Genomic DNA, 26835 nt, shown 5'->3' on the forward strand with positions numbered 1-26835 from the left:
TCCTATGTTGCTTTTTGTTGTTTTCTGGAGACACTATGTAGCCTGGCTTGCCTACAACTCTCTATGTAGCCGAGGCTGGTCTTGAACTCCCAGAGATCCGCCTGCCTCTACCACCCAGGCACTGGGTTTAAAGGGGTACTGTTTAGAGGTCTGCTGGGAAATCTGTGAGAACAAGCAGTCATCCTGTTAGGAGTCCATTGGATAAGGGCAGACAGAGGCCACCAAGCATAGGGACAATGTGGAGCAGGGAGAAGTAGCAAGCTGCATTTCCTTCAGGGAGAAGGTCAGAGAGAGCTTGGGAGACAGGGAAAAGTACCAGGTAAAAGGAGCCTGGAATGTCACAGCCAGGGGCTGAATGCGTGGACCCTGCACAGCTGACTTCCCACAGCCAGGGGCTGGATGTGTGGACCCTGCATGACTGGCTTCCCACAGCCAGGGGCTGGATGCATGCATGGCTCCTGCATGACTGGCTTCCCACAGCCAGGGGCTGGATGCATGCATGGCTCCCGCATGACTGGTTTCTCACAACCAGGGGTTGGATGCCTGGCTCCTGCATGTCTGGCTTCCCGGAAGCCCACCTCTTTGTGCTTACATAAATGAACCCCAGTAAATCACGGCACTAATGTGCAAGGCCTGTGATCCCAGCAATGAGAAGCTGAGGTTTGGACTTATGGTCTAGTTGGCGTTGGGTGCTTCAGAGGACTTCCTGAGCAGGAAAAGAAGACAGAGGTAGCGTCAGAGTGAGACTGACAGTCAGGCTAGGCAGGAGAAAGGAAGAGTGGCATGACAGTCAGTGAAGAATGGAGGGCCGTGGAGGGCCAGGGAGGATTAGGGAAGGTCAGGGAAGGTCAAGGAAGGTCATGGAGGGTCAGAGAAGGTCGTGGAAGGTTGTGGAGGGCCAGGGAGGGTCGTGGAGGACCGTGGAGAGTCTTGGAGGGTCAGGGAAGGTCGTGGAGTGTCAGGGAAGGTCATGAAGGGCCAGGGAGGGCCATGGAGGGTCATAGAGTGCCAGGGAGGGTCATGGAGGATCAGGGAAGGTCATGGGCGGGGTGGAGGGTCAGATAAGGGAGAAAACAGTGTGTATGAGAACTAACTACCAAAGGTAGAAGGTTCTGATGGATGGAAGAGGCGGGTGTATGATCCAGAATTACAGAGTGCAACTTACCCAGGACTTAAGAACAGAAGCTAGACAAGAGGGTAGGTGGCTGCAGCCAAGAAAAATGTGTACCTACACCTTCTCAAGTGTCTATCTGCGAAGCCCAAGCATGTGACCTGTGGCTACATATCTTTAAAGAAATGGTTCTCCAAGCCTCAGCTGCCACACCTCAGGACATCTTCCCTTCCTCAAATCAGTGCTAATTAGTTTAGCAAACACACAGGAGAAAATGAAATGATTCATCTAATTTAAAGCAGCAAAGAGTTTTTGGACTTTCACCCAGCCCAAAAAAAAAAATCACACTTCCAAAAAAATAAAAAAAAATCTCACGCTAGGCTTCATTCCACAACTGTGAGTTCCCAAAAACAAAATAAGAGGGTGCTGGGGAGGTGGCTCAGCAGCTAAGAGCATTTGCTGTTCTGGCGGAGGACTCAGGTTTAGTTCCCTTTATCTGCTGCCCACAACCACCTGTAACCCCAGGTTCTGGTGATCAGACTCCCTTCTGGCCTCCAAGGGTACTGCACACGTGTGGTACACTTACACACACAAGTGCAATCACACACATAAAAACAGAGCCAAGACAAATGAAGGGTTTCCTTTATTCTTTTAAGAGAGAGACAGAAAGAACGAACCGAGGCTTCTGAAAGTTGGCTGAGTTTGGTGGCAGAGTCCTGTGTAAACGGAGACTGCTCGTTCATTTCCTGGCCTTTCTGTGTGATTATTCGGGTCTGGGCGGTCGGGAAACGAAGGCACAGGTCTGTAATTCCAGAAACCGTGAAACTGAGATGGGCGGATCTCAAGTTCAAGGCCTTCCTGGACAGCTAGTGAGAATCCCTTGCTTCAAAACGTAGAAAATAAAAGGGCTGAGGGAAGAGCTAAATGCTGAACACTTGTCTGGTTTGCACAAGGGCTTAGGTTTAATCCCCTGGTATCTCCAAAACTAATGTGTCGTGTGTGTGTGTGTGTGTGTGTGTGTGTGTGTGTGTGTGTGTGTCCAGACGGACAGAGGCAGGAAGCAGCTGACAACTGATTGGGAGAACAAGAACCACAAAGTGCTGAAGAAGGGGGAGTAAAGACTGTAGCACCCGTTAAGGCTGAGGTCACATTTAGGTGACCAAGGAGGTATGGGGAGATAAATACGAGTAATGCTAACTAAGAGAGATAAAAAAGCCACCAGGCTGACCGAGGTGTAATGGGAGCTGGCAGCCTCTAGGGCCTCCCCCTGGGACAAACTGAAGGCTCACCTTCCTTTTGTCTTCAGTTCTGAAACCACTTGGTCACCAGCTCTGAGAAGGGCTAAGGTTGAGATCAGTCTGTGAGCTCACAGGGCTAGAGGCAAGGCACCAAGCCTGGGGTCGCCACCATTCCCCTGCAGCAAGAGGGCAGTGTGGGAAACAGGTGGAAAGAGTCAAAGTGTTTATCTTGCGGAGGGATTTACAGACAGCAATCCTGGACGATGGCATCAGTTATCAGAGAGAGCTTGAGTGAGCCCCAGGCTCCTGGATCTCCAATAGCCAGGGCTCCCCAAAGCCCTGCCCAGCTGGGTTTATTCCCACATCATTTCCTCTGTGGTATTCTGAAGAACATTTTCTCCTCTGCAGGAAACAAGTTCCTAGAATTTCCGTTCTATTTTAGAAGCCAGGAGATCATTACCGGCAGCATGCTGACAGCGCACAAATCGGCTGTAATATCTTCACGGGACCTCAGCGCGCCCAATGCCTGACGTAGGCTGTTTCTGTAAACAGACAGCCCTCCGGCTGAGGAGCTTTCTTTGATGCCCATGAGGGAACCCACCTCGTGTAGATTTTCCTAAAGAAACACTTCCCAAGGAAACCAGAAAAAGAGTATATGGACACAGTCCTCTGACGATTCCTTTTCTGAGAGAGACGTTGTCTTGAGAACAAAAGGGGAATCGACGGCCCAGTGTGGCTTTGTCCTCATCCGGAGCCACTTTACCAGGCTCTGTGAATCCGCTCTGCTTTGGGGGGTACTGACATAATCCAAGGGCACTGTCTATAGGCATAGCAGAACATTTCCTCGACTTGTCTGCAAAGTGGCGGTCACACTTCCCATTCTTAGCGCCTGAGACACGGAGTACCTAGCTCTCTGAAATGAGGGAAGGCTTGCTAGACGAGCCGCTGAGTGGAAGCGGGAACACAGCTCGCTAACACCCTTTTTTGGTTGGGCATGCTGCCCCAGGGCTTTAGTACTAGCTTCCTGGGAGGCTGAGGTAGGGAAAAGCAAGTTCAAGTCTAGCCTGGCCAAAGAGTTCAAGGCCAGTTGAGGCAACTTAGTGAGACTCTGCTCAAAACACCAAAGGAAGGCTTGGGGTAGAACCCAGTGGCAGAGCAAGGCCCTAGTACAAGAAACACAAAACAAAACAAACAAAACCTTTTTTTTAAAAAAAAAATGTAATTATCGGGAGGCAGAGACAAGTGGATGTCTGTGAGTTCGAGGCCAGCTTGGTCTACACAGCAAGTTCCAGGCCAACCAGGGCTATATAATGAGACCCTATCTCAAACAAATTAAATAAAATATAATCACCTCAGAATCCTCTTTCTTTATCCCATAAATAACTACCAAGAAAAAAAAAGCTTTTTAAATATTTTTGGCACAGGGACCAACCTGGAAGCACAATGAGGTACATCCCAGCCCAAGGCTGAATCTCCAAAGGCTCCCCTTTGGGGAGGAGTCAGTGTCAGTGTTTGGACCATTCCCCAACCCCCTGACCACAAAACAAAACAAAAAACCAAAAAAACCAAACAAGCAAACCAAAACCAACTAAACAAGGTGCCAAGCCAGACACCCTCCTGCCTCACCCCTGTAAGAATCACTGAGAACAAAGGTTCTATGAAAACAGCAGGCTGAAACTATATGTCGTCCATAGGGACTGGAGCTGAGCTGCCTTCTGTCTTGGTCCCGGAAAGGACCTGAGTGTTGTGTGGTTGACTCACCGGCAAGACTCTGGACTCTGGCCTGTGCTGAAATTCAAATGCAATAAATATTGAGGGTTGATGAGCCAAGCAGAGACTCCGTGAGATGCCCACGAGCGTGTGCCTGGGTGGTTTGGGTCAATGATCGTCTCCTGTGATCGTAGCGGACTTGGGACCTGGTTTAAGGGAAATGGGCTCTGCTGTTGGGCTCTCACTACTCCAGGTTCTCTGTGAACCTCAACACTGTGACAAACCTGGACCCCATACTGTGATGTCTGGGTCAGGGTGCATCTCTCGGAGGGGTCCATAGGTATGGGTTCCTCAAACTGTAAACAGTGCTTCAGGACACTGAGAACCAGTGCCCTGCCAGGATCCTGCATTGCTGGATTCCCTGCATCCCACATCTTTGGGCTTACGCAAACAAACCCCACTGAACCAGGACACGGGTGTGCAGGGACCGCACATCCTGCCTGAGAGTCTAGGAGGTAGAAGAGGCTGCCCTTATGGCTGTTCCTTCACGGGGCGGAGCTTCCGGTGGGCGACCCTGTATCTGGCGACTGCAGCAGGAACCAGGAAGGCAGTTCCGGTGAGAACAAGGAGGGAAGTCCACCAATCAGGTGCTGGGAACTTCTGGAGTCCGTCTGGATTCCTGAGATTCTCTCATCTTGGGGGGAGTAGGAGCCCCAAGAGGGCTCTGGGTAGAGGGCTGAGGACAGCAGCGGCAGCAGAAGACAGACAAGAGCCTTGTGCGGACTGCGCGGGTGCAGAGGGCGAACATGATGCAGTTGGCCCCTCCCTGGAAAGTGTTCCCAACGCCCTGGGGGGAGGGGAGAGGCATAAACACAGGGCTGGGAGTATCCCAGAAATACAGTCGTCGGGACTCAGTGGGCTGCTATGAATCCTATGACCTTTCCAGTCCCAGCCTCTACACTGTGACCGGATGAGCTCAGATATGTGGTCTTAAGCAGAGAACTGGCTGGCCCCCTAGCCAGACTTGCATTTAGGCCTTCTGCAGTGAGAAGGATCCGGGATCAGTCAACTCTACAATGACTTCTCTAAGTTGCTCAGAACAACCACACAGATTTCTTCCCATCCCTACCTGCAAAGCCACGCTTGTTTGGGGACAGGAAAAGGACACTGAGCTACCCCGCTTCCCATAGGCCCATCCCGGCCAGCGCACTGGGACCTTAGATGCATCAGTCTGTAGGGAAGGGATCTGGCCATCATGCCACTGTGGGGCAGCAGGGCCCACGGGGACAGACATACGTGCAGAACAACCAGCACAGGAGCCTTGACAGCCGGGGAGCCGCAGAGGGTCAGGACGAAGCGCACGGTGCTCCAGACCCGGAGGCAGATGAATATGAGCGGGATCAGGATCAGTTTCTTATCAGCCATGGAGGTGGAGGAACCTCGCTGCAGGTGGCGCCCCTCACAGATGGGCCGGTACTCAGAGAGGGCCTGGTGCTGTGTGAAGGACAGGGAGCAAAGACCTGAGCCACCCACGCACATCTCCACGTCCACACAACCCACCAGCCTCGGGAGGCAAGAGAGGGGGCACTGTGGCCTTTTCCACTTGGACGCTGAGGAGGTCTGGAGTCTATCAGATAAACCAGGAGCCATTCCCCACAACCTTCAACTCTCAGATCGGACCCCCTGCCTACTCCACATCTCCACACGAGTGTCTCTGAGATGTCATAAACCCTGCCCTAGATAAACAAGTCATCTCAACCCTCAGGTCCACTGCACCCTCATTTCAGACAAATGACACTTCATCCTTCCTGTCAACCGTGTGACTTGGGCATCGTCTTTTAGTCCTTTCTTCTCCAGGCACACCTGACCTATAGGCAAGTCGTAAAGGCCACACCTGCAGAACAGACCCAGAAACTGGGTACTCTGACCGACCACCGCGGCATGGTCACCATGTCTACTTGGTCTCCCTCCTTCCCATGGCAGTTCGTCCCCAAAGCAGGAGACAAATTCTCAGGGGGTATACGGCAGGTCTGACAAGCCCGTTATTCCAAGCAAGCCCTTGGTGGCTCCACTTCAATCCTTCCTTACGCTAGCCCATGAGGGTGAGCCCGCTCAGTCTGGACCGTAGTCCCATTCTCTCCCTTGCTCATTCTTCCAGCCACCTGGGTCTCCTCCAGCCCCAGGTCTTAGCGGGTCTTTGCATCTGGAGCGCTCAGTCACTTGCAGTTCCCTCAGCTGCAAGTCCTTCCCCAGGGTCACATTCTAGGTGAAGCTCACACGCAGCCATTTTGCAAATAGCCTCAAGCCCATTCCAGCCAACCATTCTTCCCAACCTCCATCCCCTGACATCGCTCACCCTTATTGCTCAGCTTATTCCCCTCCCGCTCCACAACATGAGATCCCTGAGGCCCGAGAAAAGGAACGAGCCAGCCTTGACTCTTGCACTCCTGAGGAACGTTTGTCACGGCAGAAAGAATGCTCGATTTCAAATCAAAATCAAATTGCTAAAGCAAGTTGAACTGGCCGACGAGAGGTTTGAGGCTGGCCATGTGTTGAGGACAATGAAGCCTGGTGAGGGACTCAGATGCCCGGCATCTGAGTGGCAAGCTTCAACAGCATACCTGATTAAAGGACCCACCTCCTCCTCCCATAAGAGTCCCTGACAGCAGCCCATCTCCCACAGATGAGGAGCGGCTGGGCAGAGAGGCCAGCGGAACATGGTGCAGCCTGGAGAAGCTGGACCAGTTGGGCTGCTCCTCAGAACCAAGCTTGCCTCCCCATTCATTCTCAGCTCCCCTCCCCATCTCCAGGCCGGAGATGATTCTATGTCCTCACCTCCCTGCCCACCCCATACCTTTGCTTTTCTGAAACCCTTGCCAAATCGCAAGAGCTAATTGTCACATGTCAGGGTCAGCCTGTCAAGCAGGGGGCTGATCTAGGAAGGACAAAAAGCACACACACCGGGGTAGAGCCTGGTAGAGCTGGAGGGGGTGTGGGGGACTTTATTCTCCAGGAGCAGCCCCCATCTTCCCAGGCCTGTGGGAAGAAGAGCATGCAGAAGAGGTTGTCTGTGTGGGAACGCACTGCTAGCTCCGCTCTCCAGTCAGGACTCCAGACTGGAGTACAGTCCAGGGCCCAGCGAGGACACAGGGCAGGTGAAGATCGGCTAAACTGAGAACTGGAGTCTCAGCAGACAGTGGTGTAAGTGCTGTGCAGGGATGAGGTGTCCCAAGAACACAGATGCCCGCAAGGAGCATCCTAACTCAGGAGTGGCTGCTCAGGGCCAGGTGTGCTGCATCTTTAATCCCAGCACTGGGGAGGCAGAGGCAGGTGGATCTCTGTGGGAGTTCAAGGCCAGCCAGTGAAGGAAGGAAGGAAGGAAGGAAGGAAGGAAGGAAGGAAGGAAGGAAGGAAGGAAGGAAGGGAGGGAGAGAAGGAGGGAGGGAAGGAGAGAGAGAGAGAGAGAGAGAGAGAGAGAGAGAGAGAGAGAGAGAGAGAGAGGAAAAGAAAAGAACAAACGAAACAACTGCTAGGTCAGAAGAACCCACACCTATGGGTGTGGCTTGGTGATAAGAGTATTTAAGCAAGCAAAAGTCCTGAGTTCAGTCTCTAGTAATACAAAACAAAACATCCCAGTAAGACATGGGGGAAAAAATGAGCCAGGCAGCTTATAGTTTCACTCAGTGAGAAGTAGAGGCAGGAGGACTAGAAGTTTACAGCTGTCCTTGGTTACAAAGTATCAGGCCAGTCTGGGCCACATCAGACCCCGTGTCTGGGGCAAAGGGATGCAGTACATTTGATAGAGCCCTCACATCATGCATGAAGCGCTGGGTTCAATTCCCAGCACTGCAGGAACTGGCGTGGTGGTGCACACCTGCAATCCTAGTACCCGAGGGGTGGAGACAGGAGGACCATCAGAAGCTTAAGGTCATTCTTGACAGCATAGTAATTCCAGGCCAGCCTGAACTACATGTGACCCCCATCTCAACAAACGAAACAAGACTCTGTCTCAAAAAAAAAAAAAGGACATAAATAAAATAAAATAAATGAATGGGATTCTCACTGGCTGGAGTCCAAATTCAGGGCAAAGCTATGACTGCTTCAACCACGATCAGTTTATCTTTGACCTTGATTGCTTAGGCTTCCCCTCTCTGAGGACCAGCCTCTCTTTCTGGATAGCCCTATTGATTTATTATCTCCTGAAAAGGCTGACACTTGGGACACAATTTTGACCACCAAGGGGAGGTGAAGTTACCTGTGGCCACCATCCTTGACTTTGAACTCCTTGGTATAATACTGGGAAGGCCACATGGTGGCAGTGCAGGACCGCGGTTGAGAATGCAGCTCTGTGGCCCAGCTACCTGTCTCACCTATACCAGGACTATTTAGCCAACAAGCCTATTCACGATCCCGTATTTAGTCCAAGCACAGAGTTCCTATAGCCTGGCACTAGTCCCTTAGAGAACTAGTCTGTCCCCGAAGGGCCAGCACATCAGACACCTACCGCTCTGTTGATGTGTTTTCTGACCAGAAGGTACAGTAGAGGCAGTAAGACATAAGCCAGCATCTCCCACAGCTTCCCCGTCAGGAGCATCCACATGACACGGTCCTCAGCCTCCAGGTTCACCCAGCACCAGCCCACGGACACGTCGGAGGCATCGTAGCCTATCTTCTTCAGAGAGACAGCTGTCACTGTGATGACCAGAGGGACACCCCAGCTGAAGAATAACATGAAAAGAGGGGTGCCAAGGTTATCCCTAGCACCTTGCAGTGTTATCGCGGGCAAAAATGATGGGGGTCCTCCCTACAGAGGACAGGGCTCCCCAAACCAGGATCAGATAGTGTGTTCCTGTAAATCAAGGGAGGGCAGGAAGGGCACGGGGGAGCCTGCTCTGATTTAGAATTTCAGGACTTTGTGGCTTGGTCAGAAGAGCGATTGATTGTGTAGCAAGGATGAAGCCCTGGGTTCAATCTCTCACGCCACAGAAACCGGGCACGGTAGCTTATGCCTGTAACCTCGGTGCTTGGGAGGGGGAAGCAGATAGATCACAGTGAGTTTCAGGCTAACCTGGACTACATAGTAAAATGCTAGCCTGAGCTACAGACGGAGACACTCTCAAAACAATCTCCCAAACAACACAACCTGCAAAAGATGCAGGTTTGGGGCCAAGGGCACCTGCCTGCTCACGGCCTATGATCTCCCATCCAGGCCCAGAGAATCCACTCCCAACTTCTGTACCCCGGACTCCCCTAGGTTGCCAGGAGACTGGCTGAGGTCGTGAGTACTTAGACCTAGATACCAATGCAGGCAAACACTTGTATAAAAAATAAAATAATGAAAAAATAAAGGTCCAGCGCTCCTCAGAGAGGGGTGTAGCCAGACAGATCCAGCTCTTACACGCCCCAGCCGGCTCCTCTCCCTGCACCCACAGGGGTGTGGCCAGTACACAAACATCTGCCTGCCTGTCTAGGCTTCAACATTCACACCCTCAGTCAGTGCCCTGGCAACCTGGGGGATCTTGGGTTTCAGGAATTGGGAGAATCCCGGGTCTAGAATCGTGGGTTGTGTGTAGGCAAATCCCCTTGGCTCTGAGGCCTCCTTTCTCATGTGGAGGGAGTGTAGCCTGGCAAGGGTCAAAGTGACCCTCTAGAACATCTGGTCAAGTGGTGCATGGCTGATGACCCTACCTGGCTCTGCCATTTAGAGAACGCCCCCACCGTGACACAACTGGAATTAGGCCCAAGTCCCAAGTCTCCTTTCCAAGAATCCCTGCCCAGTCTCCTTCCAAGACACCTTATCAAAGGGACGCCTCTTATGGAGGTGTCATGGGTTGAGTACTCCGACTTTGACGCAATGGGCTGGGTCCAAACTCTCTGTGGTCACTGAGGCAAGCTGCTTAGCTTCGGCACGCCAGCATCTTCACAGGGTGGGGGTGATGATGGCACCATCATGCGGCTCCCACAAGCCCAGGCAGCCACACATGTGCCAGCAGCCGGGAAGACTGTGATTAGAGGCAGGCTTGGCAGTACACACCTGTAATCCCAGCACTGGGAAGGTAGACACTCGGGAGGCCAACCTGGGCTCCGAGGCGAGACCCCATCTTGCTGTAATGTTTCAGTGTTCATCAGAATAAAGCAGGTGGATGTGTGGAGTGTGTCTACACACACACATACACACATACATACGTACATACAGACAGACGTACATTTATCATACATGTCACTGACAGAAGGATGGGAAACACAGCTCTAGCTAAAATTCCTTGGGGGCGAGGGTACATAAGCGATGTCTACTCCTTCCCCTAAGGTCCCAAACTGAGACACATTTCTGCTGGAGTTCCCTCTGGAGAACCAATGAATTTATTGGGGGTTCCTTATATCTCATAGGTGGAGGGTTACTTATAGCGGTGTGGATGCTCCCTCCTAAAAGGCCATATCATAAAACCATTCCTTTACACAGCAGGGATGAGGGCTTCCCCGGGGGTCACCTAGACAGAGGCCCCCACCCCTTAGTCTTCCTCTGTACTCCAGCCCTTCCCCAAGGACACAGGCAAGTAAGGCAGAGTAAGTAAGGGACAAACAGTAGGTAGCAGGAAGTGGCTGGACACCCAGGTGAGGGTCTTGTGACCTCTCGACCTCCTCATGAGGGAATGCTAACGGTCAGCAGGCCCGGCTGGGATAAGTAGGCTCAGAGGACAGTCACGACAGCAGCCTGTATGTGATATGAAAATACACAGTACTTGGGGCTGCTGGGACAGCTTAGCGGGTAAAAGTACTTGTCACTAAACCTGATGACCTGAGTTCCATCCCTGGGACCCATGTGGTGGAAGGAGAGACCGATTTCCATAAGTTGCCCTCTGACCTCCACATGTGTGCCATGGCATGTTTGTGCCCGCCCCTCAAAAATAAATAAATGTAATTACAAGCAAAAACACATATTTATGTTTTTACACCAAGTATGTGTCAAGCCCATACAGCCGATGGGCTCTCCAGGGATGCTTTTAGGGAGCCCCACTCTGCCCGACCAGTCATGCTCAGGAATTAAGAGTAATCCCATCACACAAAGCGCGCTCATAACTTTCAATTTATAGCATTCAATTGTAGCATCTAAGAAGAAAGTGAAAGCTAGGCCCTGTAACCCCAGCACTAGGGAAGCTGAAGCAGGGGGATTGCTGGGCGTCCGAAGCCAGCTTGGGCTGCAGAGTGAGACCCTCTCTGAAGAAACAGAAAACACAGAGAATACGGCACAGACTGTAAGTTCACCAGACCATGACTAAGGAACTTCTTCGCCAGACGAAGCGTGGTGCTCCCAGGTTGCTCAAATGCTTCCTTGTTCCTTCTGCCCCCATTCTTCTTGTGGCCTCCCCACTGGATACTCAGCTTCCTGTCTGCGCCCACAGGGCACTGTCTCTGCTTCAATTTGGGGCTGATGACACTTTTACTCTTTATGTTTTAAGATCTATTTATTTCTTGGATGTGAGCGGGTTTTACCTGCATGTATGTATGCATATCATACGGAGGCCAGAAGAGAGCGTCATATCCCCCAGAATGGGAGTTTCAGGAGGTTGTTAGTAGCCTTGTGGGTGCTGGGAACCAAACCCAGGTCCTCTGCAAGAGCAGCAAGTGCTCTTAGCCACAGAACCATCTCTTCAGCCTGCCTCTGCCCCACAGTTCTTGGTATTATTAAAGTGACCTCCATCGCTTAAGATTTTTTTTGAGACAGAGTCTTATGTGGGCCGGGCTGACAAGACTGGATGCCGCCTCACCTTTCCAAATCTCTGATTCTGAAGCAGGGGCCCTCATGGATTAGGGTCTGTCCAGGGGGAAGAAAGCTGGCACACCACCCGAGCCGATCTCTCACTTGGGGTGGCACCAACAGCACCTCCTGGCAGTGCCTGGGCTCCTAGTCCGTGTTCGCTTGGAACCCAAGGTCAGGCTCTGCCTCGGCTTCCTCCCTTCTCAGGCAGTTACAGACCGAACTGTGCTCCATTCCAGATCTGTCTCTTGAAGCCCTGACCCTCAGAACCTGAGAAAATGACGACTGTTTGGAGACAAGGTCCTTCAAGAGTTAACTAAATTCAAATGAGGTGGCTGCCCGCGGGTCTGCACCCAAGAGCAGGTCTCTGGTAGGAGCAGATTTTGACTCCGGACAAGCACAGAGGGACAACTTGTGAGGGTCCAGGAAGACAGCACCATCTCTGAGCCAACCATCTATCTCCTCGGCCACACGTTAAACTTCTAGCTTCAGAGTGATGAGGGAAGACATTCAAGCTGCCAGGCTGTCGGCTGTTGTTGATACCCCATGCAGGACAGAGGCAGGAGTTCTGGGTGGGGTCACTATCCCAGCCCCTGGGGAGCAGGGCTCCAGAGTCAAAGGAATGAACTAGAAGGGATTAGGGAAGAGAAAACTGAAACAAAGCCACTTGGCTCTCTCCGGTCTGGTCTGGTCGAGCCCCTCTGGGAACTCTTTACCAGCCTAGCTTTAAATCCCCAGGGAAGCGAAACTGGAAGCAGTAACACAGGAAGACGCAAGCCACCCTCACACTAGGAATCCCCTGGTGTTCATGTGATGGCCTCAGGCAGGCGGCTGTCCTCAGAATAGCAACGTGCTGGATGACCCCTGGAACCAGGCCCCTTGGGGATCCCAGCTCTGCCCATCTGGGGACGTTCTGTTATAGAGTGGGGCATTCCTCCCTCTTCACAGAGTCCAATGGAAAAGATGCCCACTGCTTTCCAGAGAGCATTTGAACCAATAGCCCAGGCCCCAGTCCGTCCCACGAAGGGCCCCGTTGTAAGTGGGTCCCAGGCATCATTTATGCCGTCAGTTACTCCCACAATCAGATTCCTGTGTTTCTCGGTTCCTCTTGATCCTTGGAGGCTGGCAACTTCTGGGTAGGAAACAAAGTGTGGGTGGGATCTTCCTTCACCCGCTCTGTGCGCCAAATGGCAATTCCTGGTTTAAGGACCTGGTGGTTATGGACAGCCTTAAAGTGTTAACAGAACAGGGGTGAAGGGGAGGGTAGAGGAGACTGTCTGGCAACAAAGCTCCAGTTAAGAACAGCTCTGGGGAGGAGCCAGAGGGAAGCCCAGAGGAACAGAGCCAGGGTGCAGAGAGGCAGCTTCCCCAGGACAATGGTTACTTATTGTTCCTCTCATGGGGCAGAGCTAGGACGGGGGAGAGGTTCAGGGGGTCAGCCTCTAGGAAGGTCACCATGAGGTCATTCTGTGACTTCAGCTGTGGGAGGGGGAGGGGTATCCTGTGCAATGCAGGACCCACCTGGTGACACTGTAGCCCTCAGCAGACACCCCTGCTCACCTAGGTTCTGGGGAAGAGAAGCAGTTTGATACTCTGGGAAGAATCAAGGGTAACCTCTGCTGTCCCTGAGGCTCTTGCCCTGGGTTTCCCATGGTAAGATCTTACCATATAATCTTGGGGAAAGACACTGAGTAGAATAGACACAAACCAGCTCCAATGTGGGGGGGCACTGGTGCCCTGGCGCGCTGCTCAAGAGACTGCCTGCCCAGTGTTAGATCGGAGGCCGCCCTGTGGACTGTGGAAGGAACCATAGTAGCCTTACCTCCATCCAGGCCCTTCCCTAAGCAGCTAAATTCCTAGCCTGCAGCAGCAGCCCCAAGACAGGGTGGGGCAATAGGACCCGCTTTCTAAGTTACAGCCTTTCTGGCAGGTTCACAGAATGACTAAACGCAGACTGCTCTCCTCTAAGTACAGAGATCCCCCACTCTAAAGTCTATAAAGGAATTCCCTTTGTCCTGTGGCTTGCTATTGAATTGCCTATACCAGCCCCCCATCTCCCTGTCTACCCCCACTCCCCCAATCTCCCCAACCCTGCCATGAATGGAACCAAAGGATGTTTCACCCAATCCTCCTCCCTCAACATCTCTCTACCAAACCTGGAAAGAATCTTTGTTGTTTAAAATACTTAAGGATGAGCAGGGCTTGGTAGCACATGGCTTAAATCCTATCACTTCGAGGCCAAGAAAGTCAAGAGACATGCAGGTTTCTCTATGAGTTCAAGCCTAGCTTGATCTATGTAGTGAGTTCCAGGCCAGTCAAGACTACATTGAGAACTATCTCACAAAAACAAAAACAAAAACAAAAACAAAACAAACAAACAAACAAAAAACCCAAAAACAAAAGACCCAACCAAACAAAAAACAAGCCACAAGAAAGAAAATGTGGAGGTCAGACACCCTTTCATGGGGGCTCCTCCTCCCTTATCAGTATTTACCAGCTCTAAAAGCCCCCAGTTTACAGACCCCTACAACAGCAGCTGAGCAGGAGGTGGGCATATTGCCCGGGAGGCAAGGAAGGCTGATCCAGATTAGCCTACTGAGTTCGCTACAGGAGGAGACTGTGTCTAAAACAAATGTCAAGGTGGGCATGGGCGTGGCACCTGTAATCCTTGCTCTGGGAAGTGTGACAGGAAGGTCAAGAGTCTGAGAGAATATTGGGCTACAGAACAAGGTTGAGGCCAGGCTAAGCTGAGACTCTGCCTCTAAAAATACAGATGAATTCATTCTCCTCCCCTGGTCCCCCTCTCCAGCATGAGTCTTGGAGAGAACACTGAGACATGGCAGGAAGAATCCTGAAATCCAGCTCTGCCCTTGAACTCATGACAATCTCCCTGCTTTAGCCTGGGATTTCAGTCGGATACTAGGCTTGGCTAGACCCTATCTTTGCTTCTTTTTCACTGTGGTGGGACCTCCCACTCCCCACATAGCAGAGTCCTAGGGTCAGCTTGGGACATAAGACTCTTTCTTCCTCCATAAATGCAAGGGAGCTCCAGAGGTGTGTGTGTGTGTGTGTGTGTGTGTGTGTGTGTGTGTGTGTGTGTGTGTGTGTGTGTGGAGAGAGAGAGAGAGAGAGAGAGAGAGAGAGAGAGAAAGAGAGCGAGCAATACAGCTGTTTCGCATTCAGTCACACCCAGAAGTGCAGCCAGAAGTCCAGACTGCTGATGGCCAGCTCAGTCAGGACCCTTACCTCTGATCCCAAGAGACAACACCCTACCTCCCACCCCTATTCAAGGACTCTAGAACTGATCTGGTAGAACACAGACAGGGGTGAGGGTGGCTAGCTGGCCCCTCTGAGGGTGGAGACAGTTGCCATGGAGGAAGAATGGGAAATGACCCATTCAGGCAGCTCCAGCCCTGGCCTTGGGTGGGCACCCTACACAAATGACCACAGAGACACATGCACACAGATGCACTACAGGAATGACCAAAGCAAAAGCAGAGTTGGAGAGACGGTTAAGAGCACTGGCTGCTCTCCCGGACGACCAGAGTTCAATTCCCAGCTCCCACATAGTGGCTCCCAGCTGTCTGTAACTCCAGTCCCAGGAGTTCCAACGCCCTCTTCTGGCCTTCTTGGGCACTGCACACATGTGGAACAAACATACATGCAGACACAACATCCAAACAGAGTGTGAGAGAGAGAAATAACTACACCATGCCTGGCAGACGTGACCTTGGTCAAGTCAATACCAAAGTGCTTCTGAAACCTGCCAGAGTGCAGGCTTGAAACCCTGTGAAGAGGCATTGGATACAAAAACTGAGGGGTACCCTATAAACTACCATGCTGTACTCTCCCTAATGCCAATGTCACGAGCCAGGATAGTGACACGTGTCTGTAAACTCAGCACTCAGGAGGCTGAGTCTGAAGCTACCTGGGCTACATGATGAATTTCAGGCCAGCCTAGACTACGCACAAAGGCTCCGCCTAAACAAAACATAACTAGGAGGTGGGGCCTAGCTCTGTGGGTAGAGCACTTGCCTGGGTCTCATCCCGACCCTCGGCACTACAGAGAACAGTGAGAGAGGCACACAACCCTGTAATCACAGCACTAGGGAGGTGGGGGCAGGAGAATTAGACTCAGAAACAGAAACAAAAGTAAATGAACAAAATAGCCAAGGCTGGGCTAGCAAGATGGCTCAGCGTAAAGCCTGGTGACTCAATCCCTTGCATCCACATAAAGGTGGGAGGCAAGAGCGAAGTCCACAAAGTTGCTGCCTTCTGACCTCTACACACAGGTGCCATGACACACGTAGCCCCCTAAGCACTAAGTAAGAATAAAATTTAAAGTCAGAGTTATAAAGAAGGCTGATGGGGAAATGGAAGATTGGCAAGGGGATAAGAAGACATGGAAAATAGCTTAACACGTAATTCAGAATTTTCCTCAGAGACGAGGTTCACCAATCAGGTGGCGGTGCCACCCTGACGGTTATGTGTCGGTGTGTGTATCTCTGCGGTAAGGGCACAGCGTACACACATGAGGTGGTATTGCGTCTACTCAAGAAAAATAATGGGAGAAGACAAAGTGCTAACAACTGGGAAACCTACACAGTGTAAATAAGTCTTCTTAAAGTCATTGTTATCCCAGCCAGGTAGAATCATGAAATGCACAGACTTGGGGTCAGAATTAGCGTCTACCCCTGAGCCCCCGACTTCCTAGCTCCTGTAGCTTGGGCCATCTGTCTGCTGTGGGTGGTGGGTGACGGCCCTGTCCATCTGGCTGCAGCACTGGTGGTCTACAATCTAATAATGGGCCAGCTCTTTGTGAAGGCGTCGGGAGCCAGATGATGGGGTCTCAGCTGTCCTCCTCCAGTCACGGAGAAAGGTCCCCAGGGATGGGACCCTAAGAGGAAGGCGCTGGGGCCTCATGGCTGCTTTCCTGGGAACTTGTGTGTGCACGGCCTCTCTGGGATTCTGTGTTTCATGCCTGTAGCTGGTTTTAGAGCTGGGATTTCTCAGGTCTGGGGAGGTAGCACCGGCTTCAATCCCCGGCATTTCCAGAAAGCAAGCCATAAAGATTCCCTTTCCGTGCCACATTCTATTATACCATTAAAAACATGATTTAGAGCACTGGCCACCGGTGTTTAACAGCTGGATGGCATTTTGGATAGGGAGGAGAGGAAGTCCTTTAACTTACTGTTTCCCCTACTGTTGAACACTGAAATTAGTTCTGATTCTCACTATGGCAACAGCCACCTCAGGAAGTCCTGAGTTCACACAGCTTTCGTGTGCTTTGTGCTTTCCTCTTAGACGAGGCTCCAGTCAGTAGGAGTACTGGATGGAAGTTATGGCTCCAGTCGGTTAGGATTACCGGATGGAAGTTATGGCTCCAGTCAATAGGAGTACTGGATGGAAGTTATGGCTCCAGTCAATAGGAGTACTGGATGGAAGTTATGGCTCCAGTCGGTAGGATTACCGGATGGAAGTTATGGCTCCAGTCGGTAGGATTACCGGAAGGAAGTTATGGCTCCAGTCAATAGGATTACCGGAAGTTATGAACCAAGTGCTTTCTACAAGGACTATTCTGTTTACAAAACCAATATAAAGCAGGTGCTTCAACTTCGCTAACTTTTGCAAATTAGTATCCTCATTATTTTTTCTTCTAATTTAATGAGAAAATGCCACTCTATTATTTGATCAGTTCCCAGTAACTAATTTGGGGGGGAGGAGTGGAGGGAGGGGACAGGATCCCGTGCAGCCCAGGATGGCAAACTGACCTGAAGTTTAAAGAGCGCTGAAGCAGATTTTGAGCTCCTGATACTCCCGCCTCTACCTCCCCTGGGATTCCAGGAATGTGCCATCAACCCCAACTGTCCTTCAGAACCCTTCACGGAGAGATAGTCACCACGTGTGTTGCTAACATTTAAAATCCTTTCCAAGGCTGGAAGGCTTGAAGAAGAGGCTTGAGTTTTAGTAGTGAGTGGAGGAGGGGGGGAGTGGACCATTGGTGGGCGTGGCAGCACACACCTTTAATCTCAGCACCTACAGGAGGCAGAGATAGGAGGTTCCAGGCCAGCTAGAGTTACAGGGAGGCCTTGCCTAATAACTAAACAAACACATAGTGGGTAGGCAGGTAGTCTGTGTCCAGGGAGGAGGATTTCTCATACCGTCGGCAGCAGCGATGACCTAATACTCCCAGGCTATAGAGCGGAGAGGCCTTAGCAACCAGTGTGGGAGGATCTGGGTCATAACTGAACCTGTTGAGCAGGTTCCAGCGAGTCTCTGGAACACAGGCCTTCCCTAGAAAGACTTCCCCAAGCATCCCAGAACCTTCCTAGGGGGTCGCTGATGAGAACTGAGCAGCGCACTCCCAGCTCAGGCTGGCTAGGAAAATCGTCTGCTGTAGGAGCTACAGAGAAGGCCCTGTTCCTTTGCTTAAATAAACCGTGTTCATCAGTTTGGAAAAGAGTGCAGTCAAGAGAAGTTCTTGCAAAGAGAGGTTCAGCCTTGGGCCCCTTGTCAAGTACCAATGACCAACTGTGCTCAGACTCCACCCCTACCATGGGAGACTTCTGGTCTCTGACATAGTTGGTGTCTGATGTGTGTTGCAGGGGAAAGAAACCGAGTCCCCTTTGCAGTAGGTCCCCCCACTGTGAACGACATGGTACAAAGATTTTGCCTGAGCAGCTGAGAAGTGGGCTCTTTCATTTCTTTGGGACCAGCTGGTCTCCTTCCAACAGTTGCAAGAGCAGCAGGGTCAAGTGACTCTTCCCAGCTTGTCTCAGCGTGTGACAACCAGATGACCTGTCTCTACTGAAGCGCTGACTACCCTCTTAGCCCTTGGAAAGCACTCAAGTTTTTAGAAAGGACCTATAATTAGGGCAGACTCTGGGGCCTTGCACTCAGGCAAAGAGACAAGGAAACAGCCTTAGGTTTCCTGCCTTGGGTTCAGCACAGGACACCGGGAATTTGGAACTCTGAAAAGACACAGGTGAGGGTGGCCTCTGGGTACAGTTTTCTTGTTGACATGGTTGAAAGCAGGGCAGGACAGGGCAGGGCAGGCCGGCAAAGGCCTTCATTTCCCCACTCTCAGAGACTCCAGGTGACTGACAGCCCTGATCCTGACCAGCCCTTCGCCACTGATCTCAGTTTTGAAGATCCTGAATTCTAGGCAGTCAAGCCCTCCTAGGAGGGACTGGACAGGAGGCTTGGTGGTTAAAAGCACTTGCTGCTCTTGTAGAGAACCTGGGTTCAATTCCCAGCCCCCACATGATGGTACACAACCACCTGTAACTCTAGGTGGGGGAGGGGCTGATGCCCTCTTTTGACCTTCAAGGGTACCAAGTACACATACATACATGCGATTCCCATACATACATGCAGTCAATACTCATACATAAAATAAAATTAATAAATTAAAAAAAAACTTAGAATAAAAATTCTGGTGACTGGGGCCCGAAGTCTATAAACGACATGAAAAACTTAAAAAGCATAGCTTTGTGTGTTTTATGGTTGAGGCACTGTAGTCTGGGAGTGGCTGGATGTACCACACCCACTGTGGTAGAGAATTGGAAGTTGTGGGCTCTTCGGCCAGGACAGACACCTACCCAGCCTGCAGGTTGGAGTTTCTCTCCATAGGAGCAGAGACTGCCAAGTCACGGTGAAGTAGGAGGCAAAAGGCACAGTGTCGTTGTCCCCAGTTCCTTTCTAAATGGCAGGGCTCACCCCTGTGGGCAAGCTCTGCATCCACCCCCACCTTGCCTGAAGGTTCCAACTGGGGCAGACACCACCGACCACCCTCTTCAGAGATGCTCTAACATGTTGGCCCCAGTCTCTTGGGCAAGCCGGGCTTCCTTCCTTGGTTCCGGGATGCCCGGGGACATGACCGCCAGTAGGACAATCCACCTTGCCACCTAGATGGAGGACGCACGAGTGCCACCGTGCAGTAGGCAAGGCCAGGGACCACTAAGCCTGGATCTGGGGCCTGGAGGCAAAGCAGCGTCTCCCACTCACCTGATGAGATGAAAAACCCAGAGCAGATGGTCCGTGCTGGGCCCGCGCGCATCTCGGACGATGCTGAGGTACAGGTAGAGAGCGATGGCCACCGTCCAGAAGAAGGAACTGGTGTTGGCGAAAGTAGAGAGCGCGCCCTGCAGCACGCAGTCCCACGAAGGCCCCGCAAAGTCCTGCAGCACCCCGTAGAAGTACGAGGCAGCCGAGAGCAGGTCCGCTAGCGACAGGAAGAGTAGCAGGCGCCGCGCTCGGCTACGCAGGTCAGGCCACAGGGCGTGCGTGGCCACCAGGAGGCCCGAGCCCAGCGCTGACAGCACACACGACAGCAGCACCACGGCGCGCTCCCACGGCAGCAGCACGGTGGGAGGCGCGGGGGATGGCATGGCCGGCTGGGGACCAAGGGTAGACGGCCAGGGTGCACAGGGACAAAGGTGCCGAGAGGTCGAGGCCAAGCCGAGCCCGCGGTCGCCTCTGTCTGAGCATCTAGACGCCCGGGGCTCGAGCGCCCACGGGTCCCGCCTGCGTCCCAGCCCCGCCCAGGCTATAGGCTGTGCAGCTGCCGTCTCTCCCCAAGGCCCTCCACGTCCGCCCCACCCCTGTGCTCTCTAAAACCGGTCGCTGAGCTCTCCCGGGTCCACCCCTGAGCTCTCTAATCCCGCCCCTGAGCTCTCCCCGTTCCATCTCGGCGCTCCCACACCCCTCCCTGACTTCCCTAATCCCCGCCCCTGAGCTTTCCACGCCTTGTGTCTACCTCCCGCGCTATGCTTCTGTCTCAGCGCTGTCCACGCTCCACCCGAGTAGCCTCGGCACCCAGCCCTGGCGCCCGCTCTTGTGATCACCTTGCCCAGAATCAGCCCCTACACCTTGCTCCTAAATTCTCCACTTCTCCCACCCCAAGCTCAGAGCCCAGATCCCGCGTCCCGCCCCGCCCCGCCCCGCTCCCGAGCTCTCCAAGCTCCGCTCTCCCCCCCAGCCCTGCCCCGCGCGCGCTCCGCCCCTGCGCGCTAACAAACCGCACTCCCGACCTCCAGCGCTCCGCCCCGTGGCTCCAGGGCACCGCCCAGCTCCTTCTAAGCTCCTCCCGTGACCCCCACTCGCGCACTGCTCCACCCCTGATGCTCATTCAGCACCACGCTCACGTGCTTCCCCACTCCTCTGCGTCCCTACACCTCTCTCTACCCCAGTTACTCTCGGTCCTGGTCCCCGTCGCTGCCTTCCGCCTCCCAAAGCTACTCTAGAAGGCTAGCAACCAGCTAGGACATCCCGTTCTGGAAGAGAGGGGAGAATGACATTTTTAGGGCTAATGTTACTTTCCTCGGGGTCAGCCAGGCCAGCTTACTTGTGTGTTGGGGCGGGTAGGGGCGGTTGTAGGAGACATTCTTTCCAATGGTGACATAAACAGGTCCAGAGCATGACCTACATTCCTGAAGCCTGGGTTACTTGAAGTGTTCCCAAGATCTGTGGTGGTGATTTGGAGAAGTTTCTGACTTTTGTTACAATGAACATACTGTTTTTGTCGAGTTGGGAATGGAACTCAGGGCCGCACACATCCCAATGAAGTGTTCGCCTACTAAACTATATACTTTTAGTTCCTAGTTATTCTCTATAGCTTATTAGGTGCGATTTAAAAAATACATTTTATTATTTTACTTGCATGGATAGTTTGTCTCCATGGATGTCTGAGTACCGCGTGTGTGCAGAGCCTACAGAGGCCAGAAGAGGGCATCATACCCCCTACACCATGTGGGTGCAGGAATCGAACCTAGTCCTATGGAAGAACAGCAAGTGGCCATCTCTCCAGAGGTGAGATTTTTAAGAAATGAAACATTAGTGCCTGTGTGATGGCTTTGAGTAATGTCCCTAGCAAAGCAAGACCAACAATCGGAGTTTGATTCTCAGGACCCACTTGGAAAGAAAGATCGATTCCTGTAAGTTGGCATGGTACCTCCACATGTGTGCATAGCACACTTCTCCCCCACCCCCGCTGGACACACAAAATAAAAAATGTAATCTAATCTTAAAAAAATGTAAAAGTGAAAAGAAAATATAAATGAAATATCAGTTCCCGGTTTGCAGAGTCCTTCCTTTTATTGTTTGAACATTTTGCATTTTTCAGGGATGGAAATCCTCTATAGAGGATCCAGTTTTCATTACCAGCTCCCAGTTAGGTGGCTCCCAACCACTCATAAGTCCAGTTCTGAGTGCATCCCATGTCCCTGGTCTCTGAGGCACTGTACTCACACACACCACATAATTAAAAGTAATAAAAATCATTTTTAAAAAGTCTGCATTTGTAATTGTCATAAGTCTATTAAGTCACTGGGTTTTAGTACATTTGCAACCATGGCAATTATCTTGTTCTACAGCATTTGCTCACCCTCAAGGACTTGGGCTACAAAGATTGATCCCCAGTTAAGAGCACCTGTGCTCCTGCAGAGAGCTTGAGTTCAGGATCCAGCGTGCGCGCACATGCGCATGCGCGTGCGCACACACACATGCTCACAACCACCTGTAGCTCCAGTTCCTGGGGATTGGATGCCCTCTTCTGGACTCCTCCAGCACTGCACACACAGGGTGTGCAAGCACGCATGCATGCAGGCACACTCTCATACACACATAGAATACACAGAACATCTGGGCGGCGGTGGTGCAGACCTTTAATCCCAGCACTAGGGAGGCAGAGACAGGCAGATCTCTGTGAGTTCGAGGCCAGCCTGGTCTTTAAGAGCTAGTTCCAGGACAGCTAGGACTGTTACACAGAGAAACCCTGTCTCAATAAACAAAGACAAAACAAATAAAAACCACAGTACAAATCCTGTTGTCTTCTAAGGAGGGACAGAAAGGGAGTGGATATGGATGGGAGGGAGGTGGAGTAGAACTAGATGTAGAGGGAGAGGAAACTAACCAGGATTATTGTAGGAGAAAATCTATTTTCAATAAAAGGAATTTTATAGTAAATATTTGGAAAGCCAAGAAATGATCCTCTATTAATATTCAAAACTACTAAGTGGCCACTTTAAAGTTCTTGTGAAATTGGGCAACGACTGATTTTCATCATAGTCTGGATTTATCTACTCTGGGTATCTCCTATGAGGGGGACAGTATAGCACGCGGTCTTCGGTGTTTGCCGTCTTTCCCTTGGTGTGCTTGCAAGATTCCTTCCCCGTGATGTATCTGCAGTCCTTTCCTTCCTGTGGGCAATCACCAAGATTCCTTCCACGTAATGTGTCATTTCTTCCTGTGGACAATCACATTCTCCTGTGGATCCACTCACCAGCGGACGGGAACACCTTCTGACTGGGATGAATAAACTGCTGTGGAACTCAGGTGGAAACGCTATGTGGACAGATGTTTTCAGTTCTCTTGGGTGTGTACCTTGGCATGGAATTACCTGGTGGTAAGGTAAAAAGCTGCATTTGCCTTTGTGAGGAAAGCATGGTCTCTGTCCAAAGTGTCTGAACGACCTTCACTCCCGGTGCAGGAAGAACAGGGACAGTATATTGTTTTGGAGAGGATCGATGCAGCTCAGGCTGGCCTTGAAGATGACCTGACCTTGAGTTTCTTCTCCTTCTTCTGGATGCTAAGATTACAGATTTGTATCCTGGAGCCCTTTCTTTCTTTCTTTTTTTTTTTTTTAAAAAAGTCATCTATTTATTTAGCTAGCATGCTGGCTAATTTTATGTCAGCGTGGCACAATAGAGTCATCTGAGGAGGAGATGCCAATTGAGAAAAATGCCTCCTAAGATCCAGATGTAAAGCATTTTCTTAATTAGTGATTGATGGGGCAGGGCCCAGCCCACTGTGGGTGATGCCATCCCTGGGTTGATGGTCCTGGAAGCTCTAAGAAAGCAGGCTGAGTAAGCCATGGGAGGCAAGCCAGGAAGCAGCAGCCTTCCCTGGCCTCTGCATCAGCTCCTGCCTCCAGGCTCCTGCCCCCAGGCTCCTGCCCCCAGGTTCCGGCCCTGTTTGAGTTCCCTTCCTGATTTCCCTCAGTGATGGAAGTATAAACTGAAATGAACCCTTCCCTCTTCGAGTTGCGCTGGTCATGGTGTTTCCCTGCAGAAATAGTAGCCTTCACTAGGGCAGAAACTGGTACGAGGAAAGTGGGGGATTGCTGTGACAGACCCGACCATGTTGTCCCAGGGAGGATCATGGAAGGACTTTGGAACTTTGGGCTAGAAGAGCCACTGAGAGTGGGGAGCTCAGCGGGCTGTTCTGTAGGAGGTTGGAAGATAAGAACGGTGAGAGCCGTGCAGCCAATGGAAGCCTGGCTTGTGAAGTCTCAGAGGGAAGCAAAGGCTCTGCCGGGCTATCTGTGTAAAAATCTGTAGTGTCTGGTCAGCTGGAGCTGAGGAATCAGCCGGGATTGACAAGAGAACAGAACCACTAAGATAAAACATTTTCTTATTTGTTTGTTTGTTTGTTTATTTGTTTATGGCAAATATAGCCCTTTACCTTATTTGATTTAATATTTGTGGTATTATTTTTGCTTTACTTCGACTTGTTGGAACAATTGACGTTAGTTAGCTGGAGCTAAGAAATTAGCCGTGGTTAAGAAGAGACCAGCATCACGGAGGTAAACTCTTCTGGGCGCTGGCTATCTCCTCAGGGTCAGAACTCAGAAAGTGTTCTAAATACGGTCTAGGTTATAACTTGAGCTGGCAGCCAAATTTGGTAGTGTAAGAGTCACCCAGGTGGTACTGGTTTTGAACGCATGAGGAGATCATGGAGAGCAGCTGAGGCTTGGCGCTGTGAGAGGCCAGGAGAGACCAGTGGTGATCGTGCGGCCTCAGCAGCAGTTGAGGGCCTGGGATGAAACGGGTCAGGCTGAGAAGCTGAGGGTCGACACCATGAAGAGAGCCCAGGAGAGGCTGGTGGTAGTTTGAATGTAATTAGTGCTCATAATTTCATAAGGAATGGCACTATTAGGAGGTGTGGCCTTGTTGGAGGAAGTGTGTCCCTGTGGGGACAGGCTTTGAAGTTTCCTATGCTCAGGATACCACCCAGTGTGACTGTCGGCTTCCTGTGGCCTGCATATCAAGATGTAGCCAGCACCACATCTGCCTGCACAATGGATTGAACCTCTATAACTGTAAGCGAGCCACCCCAGTTAAAGATTTTCCTTGTATGAGTTGCCATGATCATGGTGTCTCTTCACAGCAATAGAAACCCTGACTAAGACAAATGATATACAGTTGGTTTAGGACATTTGGGTTGTTTCCAAAGTTCAGTTACTTTAAGAGAGAATGAGTGTATATTCTTTCAGAACGCAAAAAAGTTACTAAAAGCAACTTTTAGTAGTGTCAGCAAATCTATTCATGGAGCTTGCTCTGCAGGGAGCCCAAGAACAGCTGCTGTCCTTCCCAGTCACTCTGGATTGTTCAGAAGTCGCCTAACCTCCCCCTGAATGCTCCTTGTCACAGATTCAGTCTGGCTAAGAGCTGCCATTGAATCGCTGAATCCCCTTAGTTGTCACTGTGGCTGTTTTCACTGGTGTGAAGAGCTCTGCAACCAGTTCTGTGCCATGGCTCTCGGGAGGGCAGGAGATTGGAATGTTCCCTGTGTTCAGGTCCATGCTGGCTGCATCTCTCCTGGGTTACGGAGGTGTACGCGCCTCAAGTGATACCTTGAGGACGCAGCTGACTCTTTGGATCAGGAGGTTGCTGGATTGTCTGGGGAAACAGCAGGCCAACAACTCTCTCCGTAGGGAAGATTGCTGCGATGTGCCACTGTGTGGCTTTCATCTGCTGAGCCTGAAGTCAAATCTCCTTTCAGACTCACCAGTGCTTATGCCCAGTGAGGATCCTGGTTCCCAGCGTGCTGGGTGATGGTAAGTCATGAGTGTGGCCTCCGCCCGAGAGTCAGGAACTAACGACCGTGCTCCTGAGGTTCTGCTTCTCCTCTGCAGGGGCTGTGGTTCCAGAATAGTCTACTAAGAGAAGCCACAGATCTGCAGCTGCTTCCGCAGTCCCAATCCTCGGCGAGCTGGCTCACTGTCGCTGCGTTGGGTACTCACTTCTGGACAGTTTATCAGACCCTACCTTCTTGTCACGGAGGCACTCAGACTTGACTCTGAGGTGTTTCTCCAGGGACTGTGCTGAGCCAGCAGACCCCTGTCAATTGCTCTACCTCCAGCATCCTCAGGGGCCACGGCCAATGTCCTACCACATCCTCTCACCAGCTCCTTGGATCCTATTGTCTGGCTTGAGAGCTGGAGACCCAGACCCAGAGAAGCCTTATCACTCGACTGGCTGCCCCAGAAGGAGGCCAGCTTCCCTTTGCACATTCTTACACATCTCATCCTGAGAAGGGGCTCAGAAGCCTCTGCCTCCAGTGCAGCAGGGTGTGTGTGTGTGTGCGTGCATGTGTGCATGTTAGTGAGTGTGTACGTGTGTGTGCATGTGAGTGAGTGTTGCGTGCATGTGAGTGTGCGTGTATGCATGTGTGTGAGTGTGTGTGCACATGATAGTGAGTGTGTGCATACATGTGAGTGAGTGTGAGCACGTAAGTGTATATGTGAGACATCTCAGGATCTCTAAGTTGAAGGAGCTGAGTGACTTTTCTGAGGTCTGTTCTGATACAACAGGCCACATGTGTGGTTCTCAAAACCAGAACAGAGAGGGACTTTCCTTGGGCCCCTGGAAAAAGCCACCATGGCTACCTGTCCCACTTCCCTATTTGAAGGTGAGCAGGACACAGGCCCTACGTTGAGCAGTTGTTTCTTTACCTCTCCCCACATGCCTCACCTCAGGAAGAGGAAACAGGACCTACAGCCCCCTGCCCTCTCCCCTGCCTCCAGCATCCCCAGCGGAGACTGCCTCAGCCAAACCTGGCCATTGCATTTCTGGAACTGGGGTCCCTGGTCTTCAGGGAGCAGCATCCAGAGGCTGATGGGAGGTCAGGGTGTGTACCCACCCCCAGCACCTGATGCTATCCTTATCTCTACCCTTCTCTTAAGGCCATTGCTCCCACCTTGATAAGTACCAATACTTCCCTGCACATAAACCTTGGTC

General features: G+C 51.6%; 1 protein-coding gene across 2 annotated transcripts; it reads right to left on the reverse strand.

Moving 5' to 3' along the window:
- Positions 1–1735: 1735 nt before the first annotated feature.
- Gpr157 (G protein-coupled receptor 157) lies at positions 1736–20451 on the reverse strand. 2 transcript variants are annotated; one of them, XR_007227962.3, is made up of 5 exons: positions 19823–20451; positions 8564–8777; positions 5356–5553; positions 2401–4906; positions 1736–1913 (listed from the first exon to the last, which is right to left on the reverse strand). XR_007227962.3 is itself a non-coding variant. In XM_048415377.3 (4 exons), exons 1-4 carry the CDS (start codon positions 20203–20205, stop codon positions 4703–4705), a joined length of 999 nt encoding a protein of 332 aa, XP_048271334.3. In that variant the 5' UTR covers positions 20206–20451; the 3' UTR covers positions 1736–4702. The 2 variants fall into 2 exon arrangements, 1 of the variants encoding a protein (XP_048271334.3); XM_048415377.3 differs by having other exon boundaries at positions 1736–4906.
- Between the last annotated feature and the right edge of the window lie 6384 nt (positions 20452–26835).

Source organism: Myodes glareolus, chromosome 6 (assembly GCF_982192425.1).
Source record: "Myodes glareolus chromosome 6, mMyoGla1.1, whole genome shotgun sequence".
NCBI classification, from domain to species: Eukaryota; Metazoa; Chordata; class Mammalia; order Rodentia; family Cricetidae; genus Myodes; species Myodes glareolus.

Excerpts from the sequence above, each read along its gene's own strand:
- Gpr157 (XM_048415377.3), bottom strand. The coding sequence starts at position 20,205 with ATGCCATCCCCCGCGCCTCCCACCGTGCTGCTGCCGTGGGAGCGCGCC. Across the intron at positions 8,778-19,822 it reads TGGGTTTTTCATCTCATCAG|CTGGGGTGTCCCTCTGGTCA; the intron begins GTGAGTGGGAGA and ends GTTATTCTTCAG. Across the intron at positions 4,907-5,355 it reads CTGTGCTGGTTGTTCTGCAC|GGCGTTGGGAACACTTTCCA; the intron begins GTATGTCTGTCC and ends CCCTCCCCCCAG.